This window comes from Tubulanus polymorphus, chromosome 2, assembly GCF_964204645.1.
Source record: "Tubulanus polymorphus chromosome 2, tnTubPoly1.2, whole genome shotgun sequence".
Lineage (NCBI taxonomy): Eukaryota > Metazoa > Nemertea > Palaeonemertea > Tubulaniformes > Tubulanidae > Tubulanus > Tubulanus polymorphus.
The window spans coordinates 6506554-6532264 of record NC_134026.1 but is presented as its reverse complement, the minus strand read 5'-3'; the positions used below and the strand labels follow the sequence as shown (position 1 = coordinate 6532264).

The following is a 25711-nucleotide window of genomic DNA, read 5'->3' as shown; positions in this document are numbered from 1 at the left end:
TATAGAAACGATTAAAATATATTGCGCAGGGGCTACGACCTTAAGATTTTCAAGTCGGCAGATGAAATGAAGCTTGAGGCGAATTTCGGTGTTAGCTTTGTTGTAAATAAAACGCAAAAAGCCAACTGTAAATTGACTAAATAGTTTACTAAAACATATAAATATTTCAGGTATTGTTTGTACTTTAAAAGTCTGTAAAACACGGGCCCGGTCGTAGAGGTTATCAACACTAAATGAAAAGAAATCTCGCACTCTGAAAATCTACTAGATGTGATATTTCGAGGCACTCGACTCCGGGGTAAACACAATCTACTGCACGAGTAATATAATGGAAATTTTTACAACGGTAAGGTATCATGGATACGATGTCCTGTCTCTTTCTGGCGGTCAGCGGTTTTTTTCGAGGCGCTATTTGAACGGTTTGGTCATCGTTAACTCAGTAACTCAGCCCGCGTCGTGTGCAGCGTCCAAAGGCGTGGATGGCGTTCCGTCATCGCGAGGCGCGAGGAAGATATACCGTCGAGATTTGTAAATTGAACACGAGTAATGACCATTACGTGCAAATAAGCGAAGAGCTAATATACCGCTAATGGAGACGCGCAGGTATCGAGTCAAACCCCGGGAGTGATCCGTCGGTTTTTACTATCTGTAAAGTAATGTTTCGCACTCTAGATGGAGATTAGCTCTAGTGTTGTTGGGTATATTATGATAGCGAGCCGTGTAGACATCACGCATATCTGGCTGTAGAAATACTTAGACTTGTCGATAAGCTTCCGAGAGGGAGAAGTTTGAAAACTACTGTAAATACAATGGAGATAACGATTTCGTTCGCACTAGCTCGAATATCATCTGAAGATGAATCATTTACACAGTCGATTCCCCACCCTGTTAATCTGTTTCCCAAACACCTCATCTTTTGTGTAAAGGTTCACATTCGTATCAGCTCCATCAGATATTTTTGTTGTATAACCGGACGCGCTCGGAACTGCGATCGGATCGACCAGGCGAGCTTCTTAGTAAAATTTATGAGAAATTCCCACATTACAGGAAAAGTTGTAGACGAGGCGTGCTAACCTGGTATCGATTGTACAAGAAAACAGGTAACTCTTCGTAGCTTACCTGATTTCATTAGAAATTACGAGCTTTCACTTCTAGTGTTAATTAGCTTCATCCGGTAAATGAGTTAAGTCAATTATTGAGAATCAACTCTGCTCATTACAGAAATTGTAATGTGATACTATAGTCTCACATATCTGATAATCTTTAAAACAGTTTTGAATGTATAAGTGAATATTGTAATATATCATTTTCATTAAAAGCTGTCATACAGCTAAACCAAATATACTCTTAGTCCATCTCAAAAAAAATAACGCAGGGCCAGGTATCAGTGCTACTGACTGGTGTTAACTCGTGGGCTAACTCGATTCAATTTCAATCGAACTAGCCCCGGGTTAAAACCAGTCCAAGGATCAAATTCAATTCAGCAGCTCCTGGTTTCGTAATACAGCATTAGATTGCTAGTAAATGACAACTTTTAAACTCCCGGGGAACTGAAAAATCACAATCAATCGGAATAAACTGTCTGGTACTGGATCGTGATAATAATCTACCGACAAATCAGCAAATCGTTTACTTTGATTAACGCGGTCAATTCATTCTCCCGAGTGTCACTGTTCAGCTTACAGATTGTCCGACTGACCACGTGATCGGTATGAACAGATACGCCATGTCCGTCTATATGCAGTTGATTCAGTTTGAAGATGAGAGATCGCGATGATAGGGATGTCTCTCGTATAAAATACATTAACGTCGACTTACCGCAGTAAGAATCACTTAATTTCATCCCCGGTACGCCTAATGGCGCTGCGCGTCCGCACAGGTGCTCTATCTCCCCTCTCTCTCCTCACAAATATCTATAATGTGCGATTCCTTGCATCAAAACAATTCGCTGTCTCTTGATACTGATCGCAAGTAATGCCGCAGTTAGTGGTGCATTTCGTCGGTTTTTTTCTCCCTCTCTGATATCTGAGTAATGGGTGCCCTTGAACCCGCGTAAAAATGAGTCCCGAGGGAGTAATAATCCTTGATAACCCGGAGCATTTTCAATCGAATTGAAATCTTTATAATGCGTTTCATACAATAGCATTACCCCGGAGAGCTTTTCCACATCAATGACTTCATGCTTCAAATTCACAAATTGTTATTTTAGCTACGTAGTTTCAAGCTTAATTCATCGCCAAGCACTTAGATAGATTCTCTTCTGAAACGGTTCTACAGTCTTAAAAAGGTATTGTTTAAATTGCACTCTTTGATAGTAATGTAAGTTAATTTTCATTGGGGTAACCGCAGCACTACTGTGGCAATCGAGGATTCCACGTATGGCACGCGAGGATCCGCGAGGAGTTGCTAGAAGAGAGTCGGTGTTCCGCGTTCGATCTCTTCTACATTTCAATTAGACTTGAATGAACTTTTCTCTTGAATTAATCAATCATTTATGAAAACTTTGCTACCAATATCCGAGTTGAAGAATGAATATATTGTATATCTGGCGGGTGTCGGATTATATATGGATTCGGGGAGTCTAAAAATATAGTTCATAATTCATTGAAAATGAACTATTTTTGACAACAGAAGGCCTACTGTTCTTCGCGCCATCTGGTGGATTAGCTGGTGTTTCGGGTGCCCCATTGGTGTCCCAAGAGTCAAATCTGTGGAAGATTGATAGTTTCTATTTTGAGAGTGGATTTCTGGACCAACTTCTATGCCTTCGTCAGTTTTATTCAAATCATCCAGTCGTGCTCCAATGATGGTCACAATTCTTGTTCATTCAACGATCTTCGTATTGGATTAAAAACAGGGTCTGTGACAATGTAAATATGTGACGTCATTAATGGGAAATCGAATACGTTTCCAGGCGGAATCGATTCCAGACACCAGTTCAACTTGCAGGAGAGTTACATAAAATGATTAGTTTCCAATAAACACAGCGTCTAATCGCTCGTAAACGGAATGAATGTTAGTTCTATGTGCATTTCAGTCCGGTAATGATTTTGATGTCATTTCGGTCCAGGCGGACCTTCACAGGGTCAATACTATCATCGTTCCTATCCGAGTCTAGCGAGGCAAAGTTTATTGGTTCGAATCCCGATTTTCTGTCTAGCCTGTTTATTTATTAAAAAATGCAAAGTCGTGTTAGCACTGCTGTTCATAAACGGAACCCCAGAAAGTACACGACATCCAGTTCCACAAGTAGAATTAGATAGTTCATTCCCAATGCTTTTTAAAACGAAAATGTGGAATAAATTTCAATCTCGAGTTAAGATAAATGGATTGAATGTAATGTTTTTCGAGTTGAGAGACAGTGAAATGATGGCAATTTCATATTTTTGTCATCAAAGATAACGCGAACGTGTTGATATGATAAGAAATCGTTGCGGCAAAGATGTCAAAATGTCAGATCCGGTAAAAATACTGTTTGATCCTTTTGAGAGTCTATGACGTGGGCGGTAGGCGAGTCGTAGCGTTATCAACGGTTGAATTGCACAAATCGACGAGAAAAAATCGGTGTAGTTTAATTATTCAGGAAATCGGTTCGCAGGAGTGGAGCGTTGAGTGACATGCGTTTGATTTTAAACGAACTAAATCAATTGCCGTGAGGAGGTACTAACAGGTGAAGGATTTTAGACGCGGCAGCAGTAGTCGTTGGCTCTCTAGCTACTCTCGGGTGCATATTGCATATACATCATCATTTGCCCAGCATACCGAACGACCATAAGGATACCGATGCCCTCGGATAAAAACTGTTAAGAGATAGTGCGCCACCCCTGTGTACATAAAAGGATAGAAGACTATTTATCCAGTTATTATCTTCTTGCAGTGCTCGTAGCGAGAAGAGACAGAGAGAGAGGGATAGAGAGAGGGAGAGAGAGAGGGAGGAGAGGGATGTCGGCAATCGCGTAGTGCAGTCAATAAAGGCGCTCGAAGCAACGGCATTTTGAATTAATACGAGCTACATGATGTCTATGCAGACTCATCTGTTCCCGTGTCAGCGTATGGATTAGTTCGGACTGGAGATTTAGAGGGAAAAAAGATATAACATAAACATTATTAAGGCGACCGGAGATCATCAGATCTCGGATCTCTCCCCGCCGCCGGTAGAGACTGTTAACCACAATGGGGAATAAGATCGGTAAAAAACAGGCGAAAATTCCCGACGAGGATTTGGATTTTCTGGCGACGAAAACGAACTTCAGCCGCAAACAAATCAAGGATTGGTACAAGGCTTTCACGGTAAGTATCGCAGCTAGTTTGTGTCTTATAGAGAAAAAAAAACAGGATACAGTTCCATAGTTTTGAGTAAGATTCAGCTCCGAGTTCAATTAGTTAATTTTCAATGAGTTAACTGAGTCAAATCTAAGGCTCCTCGGAAGAACAAATTTTACTTCATCATACGATTGATTTTATGCATGATTCACTGGGAGGACGTTGGATAATCGAAAATGTCTAACTTGGATTCAAATTTGGAATTTTTGAATTTTGACGAAAGAAAAAGAATTGATTTCTTTTTTTTTCTTTAGAATATACTCTCTATGTTTTAGATGGATAGGCATCTCATGCCTCGTAGATCTAATCGTTTAGCCTATGAAGTGATGTTTCAAAGCAGAGTTTGACCAGAATCTGAACCAATCCTGTCCCTTCCTTTTTTTATACACATGACTCACTTGTCGGTCTAGTTTGATTCTAGGGGAGGGACCGGTATAGTTAGCAACGTTAGGGTAACACATACATCTACTACGTAACTAGCATATTTTCAATATGTCAGATATTACGAAATTTGTGTCTTTACTGGAATATGCTATTCATGCTTTAAAGAGACGTGGATCTAAGATCTTCAAAGAACTTGTTACCCGTGAAGTCTGTAAGTGTTTCGTGTTATAGGTTTCATGTGTAAAACGCCTTCTTGTTTTATCACGCCATATTACGTAATATACGTATTGATAATGTGTATTTTGGGTGTAAGAGATATCAATCGAGAAATGCCGATATCCATCCAGACAACTAAATCTATATACAGCTATCAAAACACTATGTACTCGATCGCATTGCTGTGCGTACTCTATTGCAGCATTCCGATAGCATGAAAAATCCGTTTTGACTTTTCGACTTTATCAATTGGTGCTAACAATAAATCGCAATATGGTGGCAAGCCGTAAAAAAATGTTTCTTTGGATCTCTCAAATGCCTAGTCACGGCATTTCTAATCTGGACGTGTTACAAGAAATTCAATTTTTATAATCGTACGCGATTTAATTTTCTTAATGTAAATGATTTTAACCTTACGCCATATTGGACCATGTAGTCTATTCAACTAGCCCTATTTCAAATGTAGCCACATTTATTTCTCACATAGATGTTGGCGATTGATCACTATACGCATCGCAAGGCTTTTTTGAAACCGCTAGTTTTATTTTTGAAAAATATGGGACTCCATATTTTCCACCCACTTACATTCTGCATCGAATAACGCAGCGCGATATCGAAAGTCGGAGCTAGATGAAAGATTTGTGCAATTCCGTCTAATTGAGCTGTTAAAATCCACTTAAAATTCAGCTCATGTAACGTCGATTAAGGAACTACTGGAGAGATGGAGAAAGAGAGAGAGCACTCCGATTCTGCTGATAGGGAGTGATTTTAAAAATCACCTGTTACGACTCAGAAAATGAATTGCTCTGTTCTGTCGCCGTCTCTCGTCGCTGTAGTAGGAACGCCCGTAAACACTCAGACATGGAAAAGATTAAAACCGACTGTATGTACAAATCTGAAAGATCAATGACAGAAATTAGGAGGCATTTCGGACTGTCTCTAGAGACCATCGTCATGTGTGAAGAAATAACTAAATCAAGGGGAATGAAACGAGGGGAGTTGTTTCCATAGACAAGTGTGTGTAAGTAAAAAACCCACAATGATAAAGAAAAACTAAATGAGCATTGGATGTTTCGACCCAATTTGGGCCATTTTCGAAAACGTTTTTTGAAAATTTCCCACTAAAATTGGGTAAAAACTTCTCTATTTTTGTAGGATTCTTACTTAAGGGGGCGGGTTAATTTGAGTAAGTCTCTAAGTGGGAAGGTAATCTGTAGTTTATAAATCCTTCTGTTTTTCTACCGTCACTCGATCGAGTTGGTACTGCGCTTTGCCTCGACTTTTCACAATGTCTGCCGTCACCACAATTCAATCTTAATCAAAAATGCATTATCTCACGAAGTTGTATAATATAATAAATTCTACGGTAGGAAGAGACTTAAAGCTAAGATCTATAACGAGCGAGTTCCTGAAAGAAATCACAAGTGCTTTCGAAGCAAAAGCAAAAGCGTTTTTTCTCAGGACGATCTAAAATATCGCGCCGTTTCTCATCCATATTTTAGGACGTTCTCAAGTACACGCACATGTGACGTCACTTCGTCGCGACACGTAGGTGGTTTTTACTTGGACTGCGCTTTCGTCGACAAAGTCAAGGTCACAAATTGACAACCATGAGTGGTGTAACAATACGGTGAAGTTTTCCAAAAAGGACACGGACATATTTTTGATAGATGGTAGAAAGAAATGAATGAAGTTGGAATTCAACCATTGAATTGTCCTGGATGACCCAACTCTTTTTGTCTAAAGTGCGGCTACTTTTTGTCTGTCGCAGCCAGTTGAATTTCTGTTGACTTAGTTCATGAATATGTTGTACCGGAATCCAATTAGATCTGATATTTCAAAGTCAAAGTGATGGAAAAAAAGGATGGAATTCGTCAGGTATACCCTCGTGACAAAAATGGAAAATTCACTTATTTTTCTGGGATTATTTTTTCGATCGAGCCGTTCCGATTGCAGCACACAGCTGAACGGTGGCTAAGGGATAGAGCGTCGTTGCTTGTTAAGATTATTATCAGCTCGTTTTGTTGGTACCATTTGCAATCGGTTATTGGTTACGTGAAGGTCCGCGCTTTCATTAAAACATCCTGAACGTGTCCGTAGTTTATATCCTCGACTCGTGTGGTCTCGACGACCTAACAAGAAAAACCTTTTACCATTTATTAGTTCACTCCATAAAGCGTCAGTCTTTATATGATGATATTTTGCTTGTTTTCGTGTTTTATGTTAAAAAAATGCACAAATTCCATTCACCCATAAATGCGCCGTAAACTGTTTGGGTTATTGAGAAATTGTAAAAGTTCAGGAAATGAGTAAGGCTTATTTCTGCGCTGCCATAAATGGTTAAAAGAGAAAGAGAGAGACAGAGAGAGAGAGAGAGAGAGAGAGAGGGAGGGAGGGAGGGAGGGAGGGAGGGAGGGAGGGAGGGAGGGAGGGAGGGAGGGAGAGAGGGAGAGAGGGAGAGAGGGAGAGAGGGAGAGAGGGAGAGAGGGAGAGAGGGAGAGAGGGAGAGAGGGAGAGAGGGAGAGGGAGAGGGAGAGGGAGAGGGAGAGGGAGAGGGAGAGGGAGAGGGAGAGGGAGAGGGAGAGGGAGAGGGAGAGGGAGAGGGAGAGGGAGAGGGAGAGGGAGAGGGAGAGGGAGAGAGAGAGAGAGAGAGAGAGAGAGAGAGAGAGAGAGAGAGAGAGAGAGAGAGAGGGGGCTGGTTGATCGTGGCCACACGGCGAGAGCCGAGCCGAACTAAAAAAAACTCAAGCAACATATATATCCGACCTGACCTGATATCTGACTCGATAGATGACCCCTGAGCGCCTGAGTAGTTGCTCGGATGTAACTTCTCCACAGTGAGAGATGACTGATACATGAATAGAGTCATAGGCTGGGGGTTATACCGAGTTTGGAGCGCATTTGGACAGACTCTAGTTTGGATACCTGCGCTACATAAATGACAATTATTATCAATTGTTATAGTGTATTTATAAAATGGGCTCCGACCTTTGCTTTCACCTGCGATTTCCTTAAAACTAATTCCAGCAGCGAATCAGTTTTTCGATGAAGTTTGAACTCTCTAAACTCGATTACCCCCTGACACACTCGGGGTATAAAAGGGTCGCCAATTCACCGAGCAGGCATTACATGTCACCGACTCTAGCTGACACCTCATTACGCGATCATATCGCGCACAAATTCACGTCACGTCGTAAGGAAACATTTTTTTCACATTTGCCGAAGCCGAGTTTCTATACCGCATTATAAACAGGCACAGATCATATTACGCCTTTGAAGATATTTTTACGCACTTGTCGCCGCTATGTTCGCGTGTCTAGCAAGCGTTGGTCATTGCTCATTATATCTGCGTGTCTCATGTGTATAGGACTAGTTATCTGGTCTGCTCGCTGCGTTCTAGGCATTTTCACCCCTTTCACCTCACACTGCATATTCTGATGAAATTATCATCTATATATAAATCTATATATACCTTCTAGCAAGCGCCAATCGCTTTTTCTGAACAGAGGGAAATTCTAATCGAATTAAACACTGCGATAAAAGTCGATCTTCCATCAACGTCACGATTCTCGCCAGAAATGCGAAGTATCAATTAAGAATATTCGCTGATATTTGCGCTCTGAACGCTGTTTTCAAAGCGTGCAAATTCTTTCAAAATCAACTTAATTACATCTTCGCTTCATTGCGAGACAGAATTTTAATTGAATTTCTGATCTAGCTCGCTTGATCAGAGCGCACGAGCATCTTCTCTTCTACCGAGGCAAACATGGAGCAAATACCTCGTGATTTTTGCTCCAGAACCCCGTGAGTTTTGTTAACACGTCGACACGTGTTAACAGTGGAAAGGACACGTCGTCTTGGCCAATGCCACCACCTGGCGGTCTGGAAAAAATCCATTCCTGAAACCACGTCTCCCGAATGATCAATGCTTTCTTAGATCTCTCGATTACAAAATGACTTCAAAAATATAGAATTATATGAATCTTAATCTTATAACTGACAGCTTATTAGAGAGCTTGGAGCCAGTTGCACAGCTAGGCTTAGATTTAAAGCCAGTCTAAGAACGTATAATCTAGCATCTTAGGACGAGTCTTACGATATCTAAGACTGCTTTTCGACTGGTGAAGCAACACATGTTTTCTGAATTGGCAACATTTTAGTGACCAAACTCGTCGCACGAGTTTCGAGACACGGAAATAAATTTATCAACTGTATTTACTAGTTTTCATTATTCAAACTCTGCTCATTGCAGTTCCAGGAGCTCAAACTCGAGTACAGTCAACCATCGCCTTGCGTATCACTAGCCGCATATTCCACGCTGGATATGCCCCCTAGGGACACGCTAATTCTATTTTCCAATAGAATTTCTGATCATTATATTATTTCGAGTCTCTAAATATGAAATGCATCGGGGCAGATACCAGTGAGTACTGATGAGTGTATACTGGTGCGATTGTGAATGAACTGGACTGACGATACAGAATACCTTTGGTATAGATGTTCTTAAAATTGACAATTTGTGAAAATGAAAAATACAGCAATCATGGCCTAGTGATAAAGTTGAAAATATACGATTTCTGAGAAAACTCAAATTCGATCTTAATGAACATTCATGAATTAATGAACATTCATGAATCTGGTGAGTTTTCTGGTGAGTTTCGAAATTATTATCTACAGGGTCCAACAGGTATCAACTTAAACTCGGGGGCTAACTCAATTCAATGAACCCCTGAGCTAGAATTAATATCGACATGGGTCCTGCAATTAACAATGGGGTGCCCAAACGTTCATAGGACTTCATTCATATTCTTCGCGGAAAAATTAATTACTATCGCACAGGAAACTGCGGGACTTAAACACGAAGAGAAATTTACACCGAGTATTAACCGATTATCACATTCACACTTCGTAAAATGGGTATTTTAGGAGTGTTGATATCATGTTTGATTAATGTTCTGAATCGTGAAATCAAGAAAACATTGCAAACTAGTGCGGGATTTTATATCATCTTCACAACACGGACGTAGAGTGTCTCATCGATGGTTAACGGACCTAAATACGTTTCCAATGCGATGAATCGCCATTTACTTTTCGGTGCGCTCACTTAAGGAGGGACTCGTTGCAATAATGCGCAGTAGATGACGTTTTTTGGATCGTATACGCGCGATTTGAATCAGCTTCATTCATACGACAAGATTGCGTTATTACGACGTCTCGATCCACTATGGATAACCGGGTTATAGCGATCCCTCACACCACATCAACACTACTTCATGTTACAGTCGAGAATGTGACACCATAAAACCACTTTCATCGACGATACAATATCGTCTGACACACGTCGTAGTAGAAATTTACTGCAGATTCTTAAGTTCTCATTTCGGTTCCGATAAAAAGCCTCATCGGACAGTTAGTGATCTTTGATTCTCGAATGAAAGGCTCCCCAGATGTAAAACCAGTTACGTATCAGAACTAGATATTACAAGGGACTTGATATGTTTTATACCATGAAGGATTCAGTCGGGTGGCTGGAACCTGAGACCTCGACAGTGTGACATAAAGCACCATATGATTTATTCTAGTCTATTTTGTCATCTAAAAAAGAAACAGTACACCGTATGACGTCACGAGGTCCTGAATATACACTATTTTCGCTGACGTCACACGTGTTGACCACATACACGTCACATTGACCGCCAACCGCGACGTTCAACTTCAGTTAACCGTCTGATGCATCGTCAATACGTCGCCCCGATTATTTTAGTGTTTAAGCACGGATATGACATATATTGGCCGCCATGGCATTCAATGAAATTTCACTTCAGATATGGCCCCTTACACTTGACGAACTATGACGTCACGCATAGCTGAAAACTAATATTTGCAGACGGCGTCATATATAAGATGAAAAGTCAAAAGTGACATTCCCTGGTTATTTCCCACGAGTACGAAATTCTCATTGAAAAGTTTCCTGTTTTCAAAAATCTATACGCACACTCACACACAGCGCGGTGTAAGACTGTGAACGACAAGACGAACGATTTACAATATACTGAAGGCGTCGGCTGTTTTGTTTTAAAAAGTGATCAATATCGCTAAGATATAACTCCCTTCAAGGCGTATGTATTAAACGCGTGTATATGTATATATTTAGAGTGTGTCTGCGTAGGATGAAAAGAAACTATAGAAAGAAATCGCATCTAAAATCATTTCGAAAATCAAAAGGATCATAAATCTTCGGGGCAAAAAATTATCGATTATTTTTCGTGTGTTGTTTATTTTTTCTCAAGATGCCGCGTAGATGTATTTTTTGTTTGTAGCATCGTCTGAAAATGCTGTTTACTAAATCAACTAAATTCACCTTATGTCAGCATATAATATTCACTGTCCCTCGAAGCCGCAAGATTTTTTTAATCGGGAGGTTTAATATAGATGCCTGGGTTGCATGCAGCGCGCGTCAAACCGCAGAGAACTGTCAAATATAAGCCGTGCAGATTTCAAAGGAGACAACGCAAATGTTCCTCGCGCATGTAAATTGTTGCGTGCTACCACGCACAACGCACCACTCACCAGGCGCCAATCACGAGGTCTTTTTAATTTTCAGTTCAAGGTATTTTCATGCGAATTGATTACGTTCAAATTGACGCGAAATATCTGGTGAAAATACAATGATTTAAAATCGTGGAAATGAGAAGGGGATCAGGGGAATCTATAACCAGATCCCAGTTCCACAGTGCAGGGCCCAGTTCCACAGTGCAGGACGCAGTTCCACAGTGCAGGACCCAGTTCCACAGTGCAGGACCCAGTTCCACAGTGCAGGGCCCAGTTCCACAGTGCAGGGCCCAGTTCCACAGTGCAGGGCCCAGTTCCGCAGTGCAGGGCCCAGTTCCGATGTGCAGGACCCAGTTCCACCACAATGCAGATCCCGGTTCAGTTCTTCGATTCATAGCTCATTACGTAACAAAAATCAAAGGCTCTGAACAGCGAAGAAAAATACCAACTCAACTCTGGGAACCCGATCGACCTTATAGCACTCGAAAACCGTTCCTAGTTTGAAAAAAAGCAATCAGAAACAGAGTCACGTTTGAGTTCCTCCGTTTTACGAGCAGAGAAAACCGTCTTAATTGACCGCGGAATCTGGAATAATTCTTATAAAAGAAATCTGTCGGGGAAAAACTGCGGACATAATTTCCTAATCGCAGCGGTTTATTCGATAAAACTTCACGGATAAAACCCTAATTATTTCCTACGAAGCGAATCACATCCGGTGCCGGGGTTCGAATGACATTAGTATTTGTTCCTCGATTTGTACGGATTGCGGCCGGGTCCGCGTCGGCTGTTGACAAAAGCAGATAGCCGGGAAATGAACAGGAAACGCGGAACACGGACAAACGTGGATGAAAACAAAGCCGTTTCTATTTGCGACGGACAATTTCGGAATGTAAACCCGGGGAAAAGAGGATACGTAACCATGGCGATGATGCTTATATAAATATACACAGTCTAATATGAAATTTACGCTATTAGTTTTGTGTGGATTTTTGCCGGTTGAAAATTTGCAGGAACTGAATTCTGTTAATGACAGTGTACACAATTTCTGATTTATGAAATTCGAGTGCATTATGTATTGGTAAAATAGATGAACATGGTGGCGGCATGGCGAAGATTGATTTGTCGTATAGAACGAGTCTGAAATGCGCTACGATATCGTGCGAAATCATGAGCAATTTGAAGTCAAATAAATTTGCGCGTTTAGGGCGAAATGTATTACGCGGTTGTAATAATAACTTCCATCTTCAGTCGCTTCATAACCGTTTTTATTACGTATTTGAATTATGAGTCAACCGTGATCGCTAGTATTGACAAACCCGTGGCAGGTTTAGATCACAAACGAAGAAAACCACGAAGAAAAGAACTAAGAGTGCATTGATATTTCGACTTAATTCTATGAACCATTTTCACAATTATAAGTATACAACTCATCGAAGTCAAAACATCCATACTCTTTTAGTTTTGAAGATGGCTCATAGAATTGCGTCTAAACGTCACTACTCTTTTAGTTTTGAAAATGCCTTTTAGAATTTAGTCTAAACGTCGCTACTAATTTAGTTTTGTAAATGGCTCATAGAATCAGCTCGAAACTTCAACACTATCTTAGTTAACCCTCATAATTGTGGGTCTTTCTTAAATTGAATTACCAGACAGTCACTTTTCTGTGGGACTAACACACGATTTGTATTTGAAAAACTGACCTCTCATATTTTATGAGAATTCCTTATTTCAAAGGTCACATTACAGAACACGATCACATATAAATATGCATCTGTCTTTTGAATTATAGACATATTACTTTATGAAATATTGCATGAATTTTTGCTATCAATATATTGTTATTTAAAGAAACAAACCCAACCCATGACTATGATAATAATAGTATAACAATCAAAGTTAGTAATTTCACTTAGAATCATGGATATTTCTAAGACTTTTTCGCACAGGTATAGATCCCTTGGGCGATATGACTGTGTTTCAACTTCTCTATCGATATGCACTTATTTCTCTCATTTCAATATTGCAAATATTAGTCCTTCTATCTGAATCAGTGGCACATGGCGGTATTTTCGTTGTTTGATAAATAAAACTTTGTTATTAATGTAAATTTTTACCTAAGCTGAAATAAGACAGTATCATAATTCTATGCGAAATCCATAACTGCGAAATCCATAACGTTGATTTTCTTCTTTTCTTTAACAGCGTGACTGTCCGGAAGGTGAAATAACCAGGGGGAAATTCTTGGAGATCTACGCTCAGTTATTTCCTGACGGAAAAGCGAAGTCGTTCTATAACCACCTGTTCAGAACGTTCGATGTAGATAACAGTGGAAAAATCGACTTCAAAGAATTCTTATTGGTAGGACCACGCGAGATGCTGTTATTGCAATAACATAAATACCTGCAGACTGAGAAAAGAGTCCGAAATATTAAGCCACAATATTTTAAACAACGTTTCGACTTTATCCTAAGAGTCATCATCAGGAATGTATTCCTTATGAAGATTCAGTAATGTATTCCTTATGAAGAAATCGGGATTCGAACCTGGTTTCACTGCCACGGCACTTGCCATCAGGTCCGAATCCTTGCCACGGAGGATGTTACGAAGATAACTTGGACATACTCATTGGACATCATTCATTATCGGAGACAATTTCGGACTTTTTATTCTTAATGCTGTATGATTCTCTATATTATAGTCACAACACTGAGCATTTATGCTTCGGTTGCGGTGCTATTGCATTTTTTATATTCAATATCATCTTGTTGTTTTAAGGCGAACGGATGCGCGCTGAGGGACGTTCTCAAGGTGCATTATAAACTGCCAACACAGTTCGTCCCTCGCATGCAATCCGAGTCCATCGTCTCAGACCGAGACATTACATATAATCAAAACTAACCACGTATTCCATAGCTTCACCGGCCATCGTTAGTGTAGATAAACATTTCCGTCTTAACCGAGCGATAAACCACTGAGTTACACCATAAAATAATAGCCGAAAACATCAACGTGTTGGCTTTAAGACTTTAAGAACTCAGCTCACGTCGTCGACTGTTTACCGCGATTGTTACAAGATACGACTTTCACTCGTCAACTCGGGGGGGGGGGGGAATGCGGGGGGCGAGTCTTAATCATTCGTAAGTTTCATTATCTGTATCTGCGGCTACAGGGCTTCGCAGACGTGACTTTATTATACAACAAACAGGCTCGGCTGGAAATCGTTGAAAGTGTCGATTGTTCCCATTTTGAGATAACGGGGCTGAGGGACAGACAGAAAAACTTACGTCAGCCGAATGCTGCAATCTGGATTGCTATCCACGATGGATATTTGATTATAGAATACACAATTTTACCTCGAATGATCATATCCATTACAAGTTCGTAATAGCACGGAAAATTGAGCCCGTACATCGATATCCAAGGCCAGCCTTCCTTTCCGTGTGATACCTTGCTTATGATTCTCCATTTTTGATAGAATGTGTGTAGAATATTCTTTTACAGGCGATCAGTATAACGCAAGACGGCAAACCCGAAGAGAAGCTCGATCTGGCGTTTAGACTTTACGATATCGATAGAAACGGCGCAATCGAAGAGGAAGAAATGAGTGAAATTATCAAGGTAAAGCTGAGAATGTCTGACGTCATTATCGTCTGTCATCAGTCACAGTAACTCGTGTAAAGTGCGGTCAACGTGACGTCATAGTTTGTTTTGCCGAAACTTGCCGTAAAACGTAATAGATTCTATCTCACCTACGCCAACAATGATATCCATCAATGTAATGACCCATGATTGTTATAATTGTTCCGGCTTCTGAACTTTCTTGCTTATTCATACCATGGACGTATTAACTAGAGTTAATCTAGTTTAAACGCCCATGCCTATACACTCTCCTTAAAGTTACGAAATTTATCAATTCTTTTTTCTCAATCTTTTTCCATTCCTTTCTTTTACTGGGTACTCGCAACAGTGGCCTTGAGGCCCACATAGAAAGCTGCTTTTCTTTCTCTCTTTTCATAATTGTGCGTGTTGAAAATATTGTTAATTTTATTGTTTTTTATTCTCCATTAATCTTAGTATATAGCCTGTCATATACTTACCGTGAAATAAATTTGAACTTTGAACTTACCTTACTAGTAGAATAGCCCGTACACCCGACGCGTAGAATAGGAAACAATAGTCAATAAGTTTAAAATCCACTAAAACAAACAAAAGAAAACATTAAGAACGAAATCTATCAATTAAATGAAAATTCTAAATGGACTCGACGTTTCGCACTCTCTTCATAAGACCATAGCCAGGTGGGTCTTGCCTTGAAAATAGGAACAAAGATGAGACGTAGATTTACAAATTTTGGGGATTCATCGGCGTGTTTGACCTTTAACTTGGCGTTGTCACGTGATGAGTTAGGGGGTTATTGAGAGATCTGTCTATTGGAACTGACGACAGTAGTTTATCTGGAACGAATCAATAAAATCGGTTTGTCTGCCGTGTTTGCGTCTAGATTTGATTTGTCAATCTCCTCGCCGCGCGCGCGCCATCGAAACTCCGAGGGACGTCTCGAGATAAGAGGAAAATTTGTTAACGGAAATCTAAGACAAGCTTCATTAAATGAAAGATTTCCGTCGTCGGTTCGTCGGATTCGATCGGAGGCGCATTTTTCCCGTAAGCATTCTCACGCTCAATGAGTCGATAAAGCCCTTATTGTATGTTAGATTGTATCGTGTTATATTCACGAAAGGGACCAATAATTCAGTCAAAAGAAAAAAGACTTAACAGATACCTATAGTTTCTCAATGCGCGGCTTCGGTCAGACTATTTCACTTCAATTTTTATGTAAAATCCATATGATAGAGAAGTTGTCGATTGGCCGTGTTGATAAATAACCTAGGTGTCAAATCAGTAAACATGAAGATTGGTTATACTGTGTAGATTAACTGATTTTATTAAAAATTGCGAGCTTTCAATGCTAATGTATATAGTAGTTTTCATTGGGTACAACATATCAAGTCAAGTCAATGGAGAAACGAGTATTTGTAAGGGGAGTGACACAATGGCCTGCCAGGTCGCTTAAGAGATTTCCCTAGTCTGAAAAATGTATCTTTAGACCTCGTATTAATTTCAGAATAGAACAACGTTGATTTATTACATGACTATTACTTTTTGTATGATATGGGGATACTTGAATCAATAAAATCATATTTTCCCCTTGCTAGACCCTCAATCCCGATGTAGTAATAACAGAAAAATTCCTTTATATTCAAATAGATTTATCATCGTTTTAACATTAATCTACAAATGGGATACGAGCCCGTGGTATGCGAGCCATTCTTGGCTAAATGCGTCCAAACTTCGCGCAGCACAAAATGCTCTCGTCTGCGGGCGACGACTTTAGAACATATTTTCTCACTTTTCCGAGTAAATCAATTCGCCGTCTAATCAACGTATCTTAATGAGTTCTAGCCGGCCCCTTAACCAGAGCAAGAAGCCCTATAAAAAAATCTCGCGGTTATTCCGGAAAATCGTGATATATCCGTGGTATAATATAAAAGCTGGTTGTCTCGGATCGATGTGTGAACATTTAATAAATACAGTAACTACTGCACCTTTACCGAGATAGATCGAGCTATAAACCAATCAATGTAGGCAACGTGTAGTTGCATCATTGCTTCTAATCACCAGAGAAAGTACCGGTCATATATTATACAAGTATATATATATGTATATATGTATATATGTATATTCCATCCACTAAACATCTATAACACTAGAATCCTGTACCTATACGACGTTCTCGCGTATAAAGACCTTCCAGACCAACCGAAAGTGATGTCTTAATCTCGTTAACTCTGAAGCTGAAAATATAGATAGTCTATTCAAACATAAATAATTCGTATGACTTGCAAAAAGATACCAAAAACAAATTTTCCCTTGCACTGTCGGTGAGAACATTATCAGCGCAACACATGCTTCCATGATCAGGACCCTGCCCTCAGTTCGGGAGGGGGGATTGAAATGAGTTCATTTGTTACTAGATCCTGAATATTCTATCATTATTTATATTTGCAGGCTATTTATCTAATGGTTGACGATGAAGGTGAAATACAAAGCGATCTCCCGCCGGACAACCGCGCTCGATCAATTTTCCAAAAGATGGACACAAACTCTGACGGTGTCTTAACGAAAGAGGAGTTTATCAAAGGCTGCATGAACGATATATCCCTGTACAATATGCTGACGGGAACAAATTCCGAGGACAAAATCGAAAATGGCGACGAAGGGAACGAAGATGAAAATAGCGAGGGGGAATATAGCTGCGGTGATTGATAAAAGTTCTATGCAATCGTGTAGTATCTGCTGATTTGATAAGCTGTTATTCGCCTCTTATCCGATAAGCGTCTAGCTTATCTTATATCCTTGTATCGTCTCGACGGTTGGTATACACGCCGCCACAGCGCCAGATGATCGCATGAATAAGAAAATACTCGCCGGAGTCACCGGGTTACATCCGCGATATCATTAATTCACCGCTGTTGTGTTTATGTCGAATGAACGTGACATTCGGAGCGCCCCAGCCCCAGCCCAGCCAATCAGAAGATGATACTAACCGCGGTTTTGACAGCGATATCATTTTTTCACAATTTTTCAAATGGGTCTCTATCCGCTTAGTGTCAGCCCGTCCTTTTAGTCAACATCACCGGGGCAAGTTGCAGTTGTAAAGCTAAGACCAAGTCTAAGACCCTCAAATAGTTTTGTAAGCAATCTCACAAATTAAGACCAGTATAAATTCAATTTGGTTCTATGGCCAATCTTACAACTTGTGACCAGTCTGCAGTCATTTTGGTTCTTAAGTCAATCTCAAAACTTCTAACTTTCAAATAAACTCCAAAGATGGGTGGATGTATTCCACAAGTAGAAACGTAAGAAAGAACAACAGAAGAAAAGAAAAGAACAATAGCAGATGTTTAGATTTATATTGTGGGTTTTCGCGCAATGCTGTAAGGTGATGCCCAACTAAGCCCAGGCTCTATGACTGAATAAACGTGTTGTTGTTGTCGGCAATATTCTATATGGTTTTACGTATTTGTACCGAATGTGCAGATTTGAATTTTTAATGTTGATTACAGTTGAATATAAGACAGAGCACTCCCTCAGTGCACGCATGTTATACATCGCCCGTAATGGCAGCTTCATTTTAGTTATCTAGTAAATATACGAAAAACAAAACAAATTTTTTATATATATATATATATATACCGAAAAACTTAAGGATTAGTATCAGTAAAGATGATTTTTCATCAATCGCACAACTAGAAAATCATGGCAACATTTGCAATTAAGTTGAAATCAGTAAACACAATGATATCATATTCATAACTCAAAACTACTATGATAATTGCTCGTAGCTCAAAACAACACACCTCGTGAACAGCTGTTTTCTAACGAATGCTTTCGCTTGCTCTGTTGCGCCATCTGTCGACAAATGTACCAGCGATCAGAATGATATATCGTTTCTATTCCATGAAAGTTTTTCTTGTTACTTTTTTCACTACGAGAATGAAATTTTCTACATATCGGGGTCTCGGGGAGGATTATATGTGATAATGTTGATCGCTTTTAACACGGTTCCACTCTCGTTTCCGACACGAGCGCGTTTGATAAACACAGAATATGAGTTCGAATACATTGATGGAATGATTCAACTTGTGGCCTGTCCTACCTAGGAGTGATCAGTCTGACTATTCCACGGTTCTACCAGCGACTTTGGGTTTCCTGAAAGACGGCTGTAATTCGACCGACAGCGACACAAAAACCCTTCGACAAACGGCATCCTTGCAACTGCCAGCTCTGCGTTGCCTCTGCCAGGTGCAACTGGCGCAATCTACTACGGTTGGCGCTGATGGTCACCTCGCAGTTGACCTAAACGCGCCAATTTGCGGCCTCGGACAATTGCATGCCTTACAGTCGGCGTTTTAAGTCTCATAAGTCTCGCGTTATCATGACGAAATGAAACTTTAAGTCGTTCTCTGAAACACTCCAGTTTCACAAGTCACGGCTTATATTTAAGATCTGTCTAAGACCATCTAAGTTCCGTAGCTCATAACAAGTAAGACCAGTCTAAGACCATCTTGGTCCTATTGCTTATCTAACAACTTAATTTCGGTCTCCAGATTAGAGACCACAATTGGTTTTAAGTCACGTCTGCGCAACTGGACCTGATCATAGTTCTGGGTTATTTATTGAAAACGAACTGCCGCAATTAAGTTTACGGTCTTTTATGACTGTGGAACTGATCGGTGTTTAGGCATCGACGTTGGTTGAAGGCATTAACGCATATTTGTGGTATTTAAATGATCTTTGCTTTCACTCATCGACGTTTATACACCTTATTATATTCCATCATGTTATATTTTATAACTTTACATGGAATCAAAATAAATCGAATTGAATTGATCGGTGGACATTGGTGGAACCTTGGAGTAATCATTTGTCAAATGATTACTCCAAGGTGGAACTGATCGGTTTCTTCTGAGGATCCATCAGAATTTATTCTATATTACACGCATCACAGCATCGTAATTTTTTATATGAATAAAATTATCTGCAAATATGACGAAAAGAAAGTTGTTTTTGTTCTCATGAATTCTCGCCGGTTCACTGTTCAAGGGGAAAATCAATATTTTGCACAAACACGCGCAAAAAGTTCAAACGAACTTTCTTCGCAATCAAAACAAACGGTAAAGTAAATAAAATAAGTAAACAATGAATCTTATCATCGTCTGGTTCACCGAGGTGGATATTAAAGTGTATGAATTGATCGGAGTGTTGACATTCAGTAAAAGAAACTATTTCAACGTTCGTGAACCGTCGAAACTTAATATTTGAAAGGTAAGACAATCGATATGAACGATCCTGCATTTGATTTTATTCAAATTCAGGATATATCTACATCATATCTTCGTAGAAACAGTAACGAAACATGAAAAAGAAAATAACACGTATCATTACATTCTTTTCATTACTGTTTCTCTGACGCTGGGAATTAGAAAAATCCAGAAACTGTTGAAATGATAAATGTCAGATATCATTCATTGCGTCTTCTACGCTGAGAATTGAACAGTTTATCCGTCAGGTAGGACAGTTGATACAGGGTCTCGCTGAGTTGATATTTGGCTGGAGGAACTGGATCCAGGATATCAGTTATTCGATATACAATAGACCTATTACACGACAGATTTTCATTAATCATTAAAAACATATTCGTACGGAAGCGTCCCGGGGACATGATATATTAATCAAAATTTTTTTGGAAAATAAATATGTCCTCAGGACGCTTCAGTTCATTCATTAATCAAGAGGTTTATTGGATCATTTTAGTTGATACGTGTAAAATGCAGAGCCACAAGATTCTGTTATCTCTGGGAGTCTTATTTTGTGCGGTGACAGGTAAGACACACGACACTTTGATGTTGATTTATGTATATACTGTTATGATATTTTACCTACCCTTTATTCCAGAACAAATTGAAATGAGACATTACATGTTATTATGTAGAATGTTACACAGAAAACTTGAAATGACAATCAACCTATCTATTTCAGTTATTACCAGCAGCCAGTGTTATGCAAATAAGAACAAGATTTCCGAAATGGCGGCTGACTTCATCAAATGTTTTGTGAATGATTATATTGCTCCATTCACTTATTCAACAGGTCAGTATGCGCGCTGTACATGCCTGTTCTACCCTTTAAATGCGGGCGTAGGTTGGCCTTGCGACGGCTTGCAATCAAACGACCTACGCGCTCTTGCAACCGGGAGCGATGCGCTGGGATTCGAACCCACATTGGTAATGAGATGCGTTTTGAAATAATTTTTCTGAAGGAATCTTAAAAGTTCTTTCCGAGAATTTAATCTCCTCCATTTGTATTCATGCTGCTTTGCCCATAAAGACCAGAATTCTAGCTTCAAGTCAAGACTACTACTACATAGCCTATCAATAATGGAATGGAACTCCTGGTCGATGGGGATTGACAATGCAGAAGAAAGCAACACGCGAGTTGTTATGTTCGTTCCGAGTGTTAGAAACCGAATTTTCCCTTGCAATAGTCAGGAATTCGAAACTCTCTATCTTTGCGTGGTTTGGTGCCATTTTTAGCTACCACGTGACAACCAGAATCGCGGATCGAAACCGACTTACTAGCGATGCAACGTGGCGATCGATCGCATCGCGTCGGATGACCGACCTACGCCCGGCTTATATACGTAATTTCGGGGTTCTAGAAACCGGCCTTCCCATTGCGGTTGCCGCCCTATCAAAACCTGCAAATTTGATACCCATCCACTCGAAAATTGTATCTTTTCGTATGTATTTCCTCAAAAATTTCTATCACTGAGGGTAGGGACCCGACTTGTGGCCACCGGCTTTATGCGAGAAATGCCCTTCCTTTTCCACTTTTCATGGCCCCACCCATGCTTATATAGTCAGTGTCCAATTATTCTTTATTTGTGGTTAGTTTTAGATGACATATTGCAATGAATATTCCCTTTAGGTTTAGATGGACACAACAAATGGGAGCTGGTTTTCGTAGCCAGTGCGAACACCGGCACAAGCATATTCGATTATTGGACTAGAGTTAGATCGGATAACTGTTCACAGAAACCAAATCCAAAAACAAAATGTGACTGTACATGGAAAAGTGCATTGGTTGATATCTGGGACAAGATATGTATTAAAGAGGTATTTTAAAGCAAATATTTGAACTATTGACATTTCGCTTATCACTTATAAACATCATGGAACATTAATCAGTACCGTGTCATCTTCAGGTTTATCTTATTTGGATTTTAGATATCGAGTTTTAAGTTTTAATTTGTATACACTTTTCATTTATAAGGTTTTAATCAAATTATATAAAGACGAAGAAACGGTTGCATTTGCCAAATTTGACGGAGACGGTTCAACAAAATTCAATTGGTTTTCTCCGGAACGACTCGGTGAAAGTAGCTGGCTAGATTTGAAGCCCGGTGGCATGGTAGCTGAAACTAATTATTTTAGCATGCAAGGACAGTGAGTATCAACAAAAACACGCGTCATACTGGCCGCCGATTGCGACATAAAAGAACGTGGAAAATCAAAGAATTTCTTTCAATGGAAAATCAAAATATTCTTCATTTTGTTTCTCAATGTTTAATTGTAGTACAATCCGGGTAACCGAGCTAAACAGACGATTTTTCATCAATGAAAGATACGGAGGATGCCCTAACGATCGTTTGTGGATGGTTGTTGCAGATCCGATTCAACCTCGAAGTCCCGGATGTTCATACGATAAGAAATCTGGGTGGCCTCATATCTACTATTCACCTAAGAAAACTAGAAGCAGTATGTACAGCATTCCTTTTCATTTTCTTCACCATCTCGTTAACATGAGTATTTTACTGAAATAATCTATCTTTTTTAAGGGATTTCAAGCCTCGCAGAAGCGGATCAGATGGCAATATACATTAAGCGTTAAACGGTAGCACGCGGGAACCATGTACGTATATATATAAGAACGACAACATTTTGGGTTCGAACCTGTTTAAAGATTTGAATTGTAACACTACACCCCGAACGGTCTATAATGGCGTCTTTGTTATATTTTCATTTCGTTATTGAATATATCAAATATAATATAAAATCTTGTCAACGAAATCTTTGCTATCGGTGAAAGTGGATCTACGATTGGAGGACGACTGGTAGACAACATCTAAGATCATCATTTGGGAACCTTTGCTTTTTGCTATCGATAAATCAGATGGTGTCATACTTCTATCATTACCATTCCGTCATCTAAGTGTTATTACGAGCACAATCAATGAATGCATGCATTTATTTGTCTTGAGAAAATACGGGTCGGAAGCTCTCCTTTTGTGTAAATCATTTTTTCAAAAATCGGGTTTTAATCGAACCGAACTAATTCGGACCTTATGCTCTTTCATTTGGAGCAATCTTTTGGATAAATAAATCTACCCCTGGGGACATACAAACTATACGTGACTTCATAATGCGTGTATTTCAGTATTTCGATGCTGTGAATTTTCGTTCGATTTTCGTGCTGACAACGAAACACTTAATTACTACAGCAGGAGCGTAACATTTGTACCATCTCGCGACGAAATCTCGGTCCGCTAATGCAATACAACCAGAAATTGATTCCGTAATTCGCGTACGAAAAGAAATTGATAACAGCGTCAACGATAATCCCGGGATAACGTATTTTAGGTATCGATATGTACAGCGTAAACGGCATGGTTAGGATGATAAATGTAAAATTTGTCGTCAGTAACATAAAAGTGACACTATCGATTTTACTTTTCGGTGCCTAAAACCTCCGGTGCCTAAAACCTCACGTTCATGTCTGGACCTTCTCATTAAAACGATGATTATGATATTACTGGTTATAGAAACGGTAAACGGCACTGCGACACTCAACACCAGATCTAAAGTCTCTAAATATTGTTCGATTTGATGGTATTTGCTATCAACTACAAACGGGCACCAACCGTAAGGGTAGTGACCGTTCACTGCCAGTATCGGGATCGCTACGACCGCCAGAGCGATGCGGATATTCTTCCGCGTACAAATTGTTTTCGCTTTCATCGGCAAAGCGACCGAGATGCAGCGTTCAATGCTTATAATGACCAGAACCCAAGCCGACAACATTGCCGTGCAATAGGCCAGATATTTCTGAATTTTACACACAATCGCTGGTGAATTCCTTACGATATCAGTTTGATAAACCGTCACCCATTGAACTACGCGTCGCGGACACGTGACACTTAAATAGATCGTGTCGGAAACGGCGAGAGTCGTGAACAGAATCGAGTACGAGGTTTTACGAAGGTTTTTACCGTTGAAAACAAATGCGATCGTGAAATTGCCGAAAAAACTCACGGTCAGAAAAAATGCACCGATAGCGATCAGGATCGGTTCTAAATACGGCACGTAACCTAAGAATTCTCTCAACGGCTTCAAAGTTGCTTGAGAAGAGACATTCGATGCCATTTCTGCACGGCAGCGCGTTTTCAACTGAAATGTTGTTCGAATTTGGAGACGACTGTAGCGCCGGGGATAACGCGAGAGTCACGCGATATCGGCTAGACTGCGTGATCCAGTCGTCAAACACGGATTGTGATGCCTTTCAAATCTCGAGTTTCGGTTCACGTGCGTGTTAGTGAGAGCCCTGAACAAAGCAGTCAAAGAGAAGAACCGTCAAATCGAAGATGAAACCGAATAGCTGCGATTTATTCCACGACCCTGTCACCGCCAGATTCTCCAATTTGTCAATAAGAAACAGAAAAAACCTCAGCGTCAAATCAACTGAACGCGTATTTGAAACTGTTAACACGAAAAACATTTCTCAAATAAACAATTCACATCGCATACGATATTTAAATCAAACATGCATCGATTATGTTAATTACTTGTTCTGGCAGCATTTTACATAAGATATTCTCTTATATCGGATTGCCATCACATAATGTCACGTTAAGCAAATGCATAAATACGTTAATGGAGACCTCCCGAAACCTTTTAGATTACGGCTGATTTATTTCCAATGTATTTTACATTAATTTTAACCGAAATAACGTGGGACTGAAGTCTGTGGATTATCTATGTAATTCCTAGTCAAAAGCTTATCTTTCTTTTTAGTATTTACCTCAAATTTATGAGTTAGTTCAAAGAAAACACAATAATTTACTCGATTCAAAAGCTGTCTGACGACCGTTCGATTGAAGGTTATTTGCAGTTTTTTCCGATCTCATTCTGCCGTTAGAGGTTTCACTCGTGCGCGGGACGCTCAAGATCGGTATAAAACCGATACATCGGATATCAGTATCCAAAGAGAAGACATCGCTTACAGCAGTGCCAACTGATTCTCGGGATAAGTAAAGCTAGACAGGTAACAAATTTCGTAGATTAGGTGAAGTAAATAGTTTATTCTAAGATGCATAAGAATACAATAGAAGAAAAAATATAATTCTTAATTGATATCGAATACGTTAGTAAGATAACCATTGATGAAATACTCTGTTTGCTTGTGACGTTAATGGAGTAAATATCACACTGTGAATAAAAAATAAAGTCCGAAATGTTTCCTTGAGCTACAAGAATTTAGCGCTAATTCAGAAATTGAAAATGATACATTTTACGCCGGGTCGCAGTTACACGTTGTATGGCTGTCAAAACTTAATAGA

General features: G+C 39.8%; 3 protein-coding genes across 4 annotated transcripts; 2 read left to right on the top strand and 1 right to left on the bottom strand.

Moving 5' to 3' along the window:
- Positions 1–3982: 3982 nt before the first annotated feature.
- On the top strand, positions 3983–17799 carry LOC141898337 (neuronal calcium sensor 2-like). Its single transcript, XM_074784187.1, has 4 exons — positions 3983–4290; positions 13678–13833; positions 14977–15093; positions 17542–17799. The coding sequence occupies exons 1-4, from the start codon at positions 4174–4176 to the stop codon at positions 17797–17799; spliced, it is 648 nt and encodes a 215-aa protein (XP_074640288.1). The 5' UTR covers positions 3983–4173.
- A 2440-nt stretch (positions 17800–20239) lies between these two features.
- On the top strand, positions 20240–23133 carry LOC141899898 (uncharacterized). Of its 2 annotated transcripts, XM_074786508.1 has the most exons (8): positions 20315–20361; positions 20520–20605; positions 20851–20919; positions 21076–21186; positions 22024–22211; positions 22369–22541; positions 22672–22853; positions 22934–23133. In XM_074786508.1, the coding sequence occupies exons 3-8, from the start codon at positions 20865–20867 to the stop codon at positions 22984–22986; spliced, it is 762 nt and encodes a 253-aa protein (XP_074642609.1). In that variant the 5' UTR covers positions 20315–20361; positions 20520–20605; positions 20851–20864; the 3' UTR covers positions 22987–23133. The 2 variants fall into 2 exon arrangements, with proteins under 2 accessions (XP_074642608.1, XP_074642609.1); XM_074786507.1 differs by lacking the exon at positions 20520–20605 and having other exon boundaries at positions 20240–20361; positions 22934–23132.
- Positions 23134–23792: 659 nt separating this feature from the next.
- LOC141898336 (uncharacterized) lies at positions 23793–24518 on the bottom strand. Its single transcript, XM_074784186.1, has one exon. It carries the CDS (start codon positions 24516–24518, stop codon positions 23793–23795), a length of 726 nt encoding a protein of 241 aa, XP_074640287.1.
- Between the last annotated feature and the right edge of the window lie 1193 nt (positions 24519–25711).

Excerpts from the sequence above, each read along its gene's own strand:
- LOC141898336 (XM_074784186.1), bottom strand. The coding sequence starts at position 24,518 with ATGGCATCGAATGTCTCTTCTCAAGCAACTTTGAAGCCGTTGAGAGAA.
- LOC141898337 (XM_074784187.1), top strand. The coding sequence starts at position 4,174 with ATGGGGAATAAGATCGGTAAAAAACAGGCGAAAATTCCCGACGAGGAT. Across the intron at positions 13,834-14,976 it reads ACTTCAAAGAATTCTTATTG|GCGATCAGTATAACGCAAGA; the intron begins GTAGGACCACGC and ends ATTCTTTTACAG. Across the intron at positions 15,094-17,541 it reads AAATGAGTGAAATTATCAAG|GCTATTTATCTAATGGTTGA; the intron begins GTAAAGCTGAGA and ends TTATATTTGCAG.
- LOC141899898 (XM_074786508.1), top strand. The coding sequence starts at position 20,865 with ATGCAGAGCCACAAGATTCTGTTATCTCTGGGAGTCTTATTTTGTGCG. Across the intron at positions 20,920-21,075 it reads CTTATTTTGTGCGGTGACAG|TTATTACCAGCAGCCAGTGT; the intron begins GTAAGACACACG and ends TATCTATTTCAG. Across the intron at positions 22,542-22,671 it reads TATTTTAGCATGCAAGGACA|TACAATCCGGGTAACCGAGC; the intron begins GTGAGTATCAAC and ends GTTTAATTGTAG.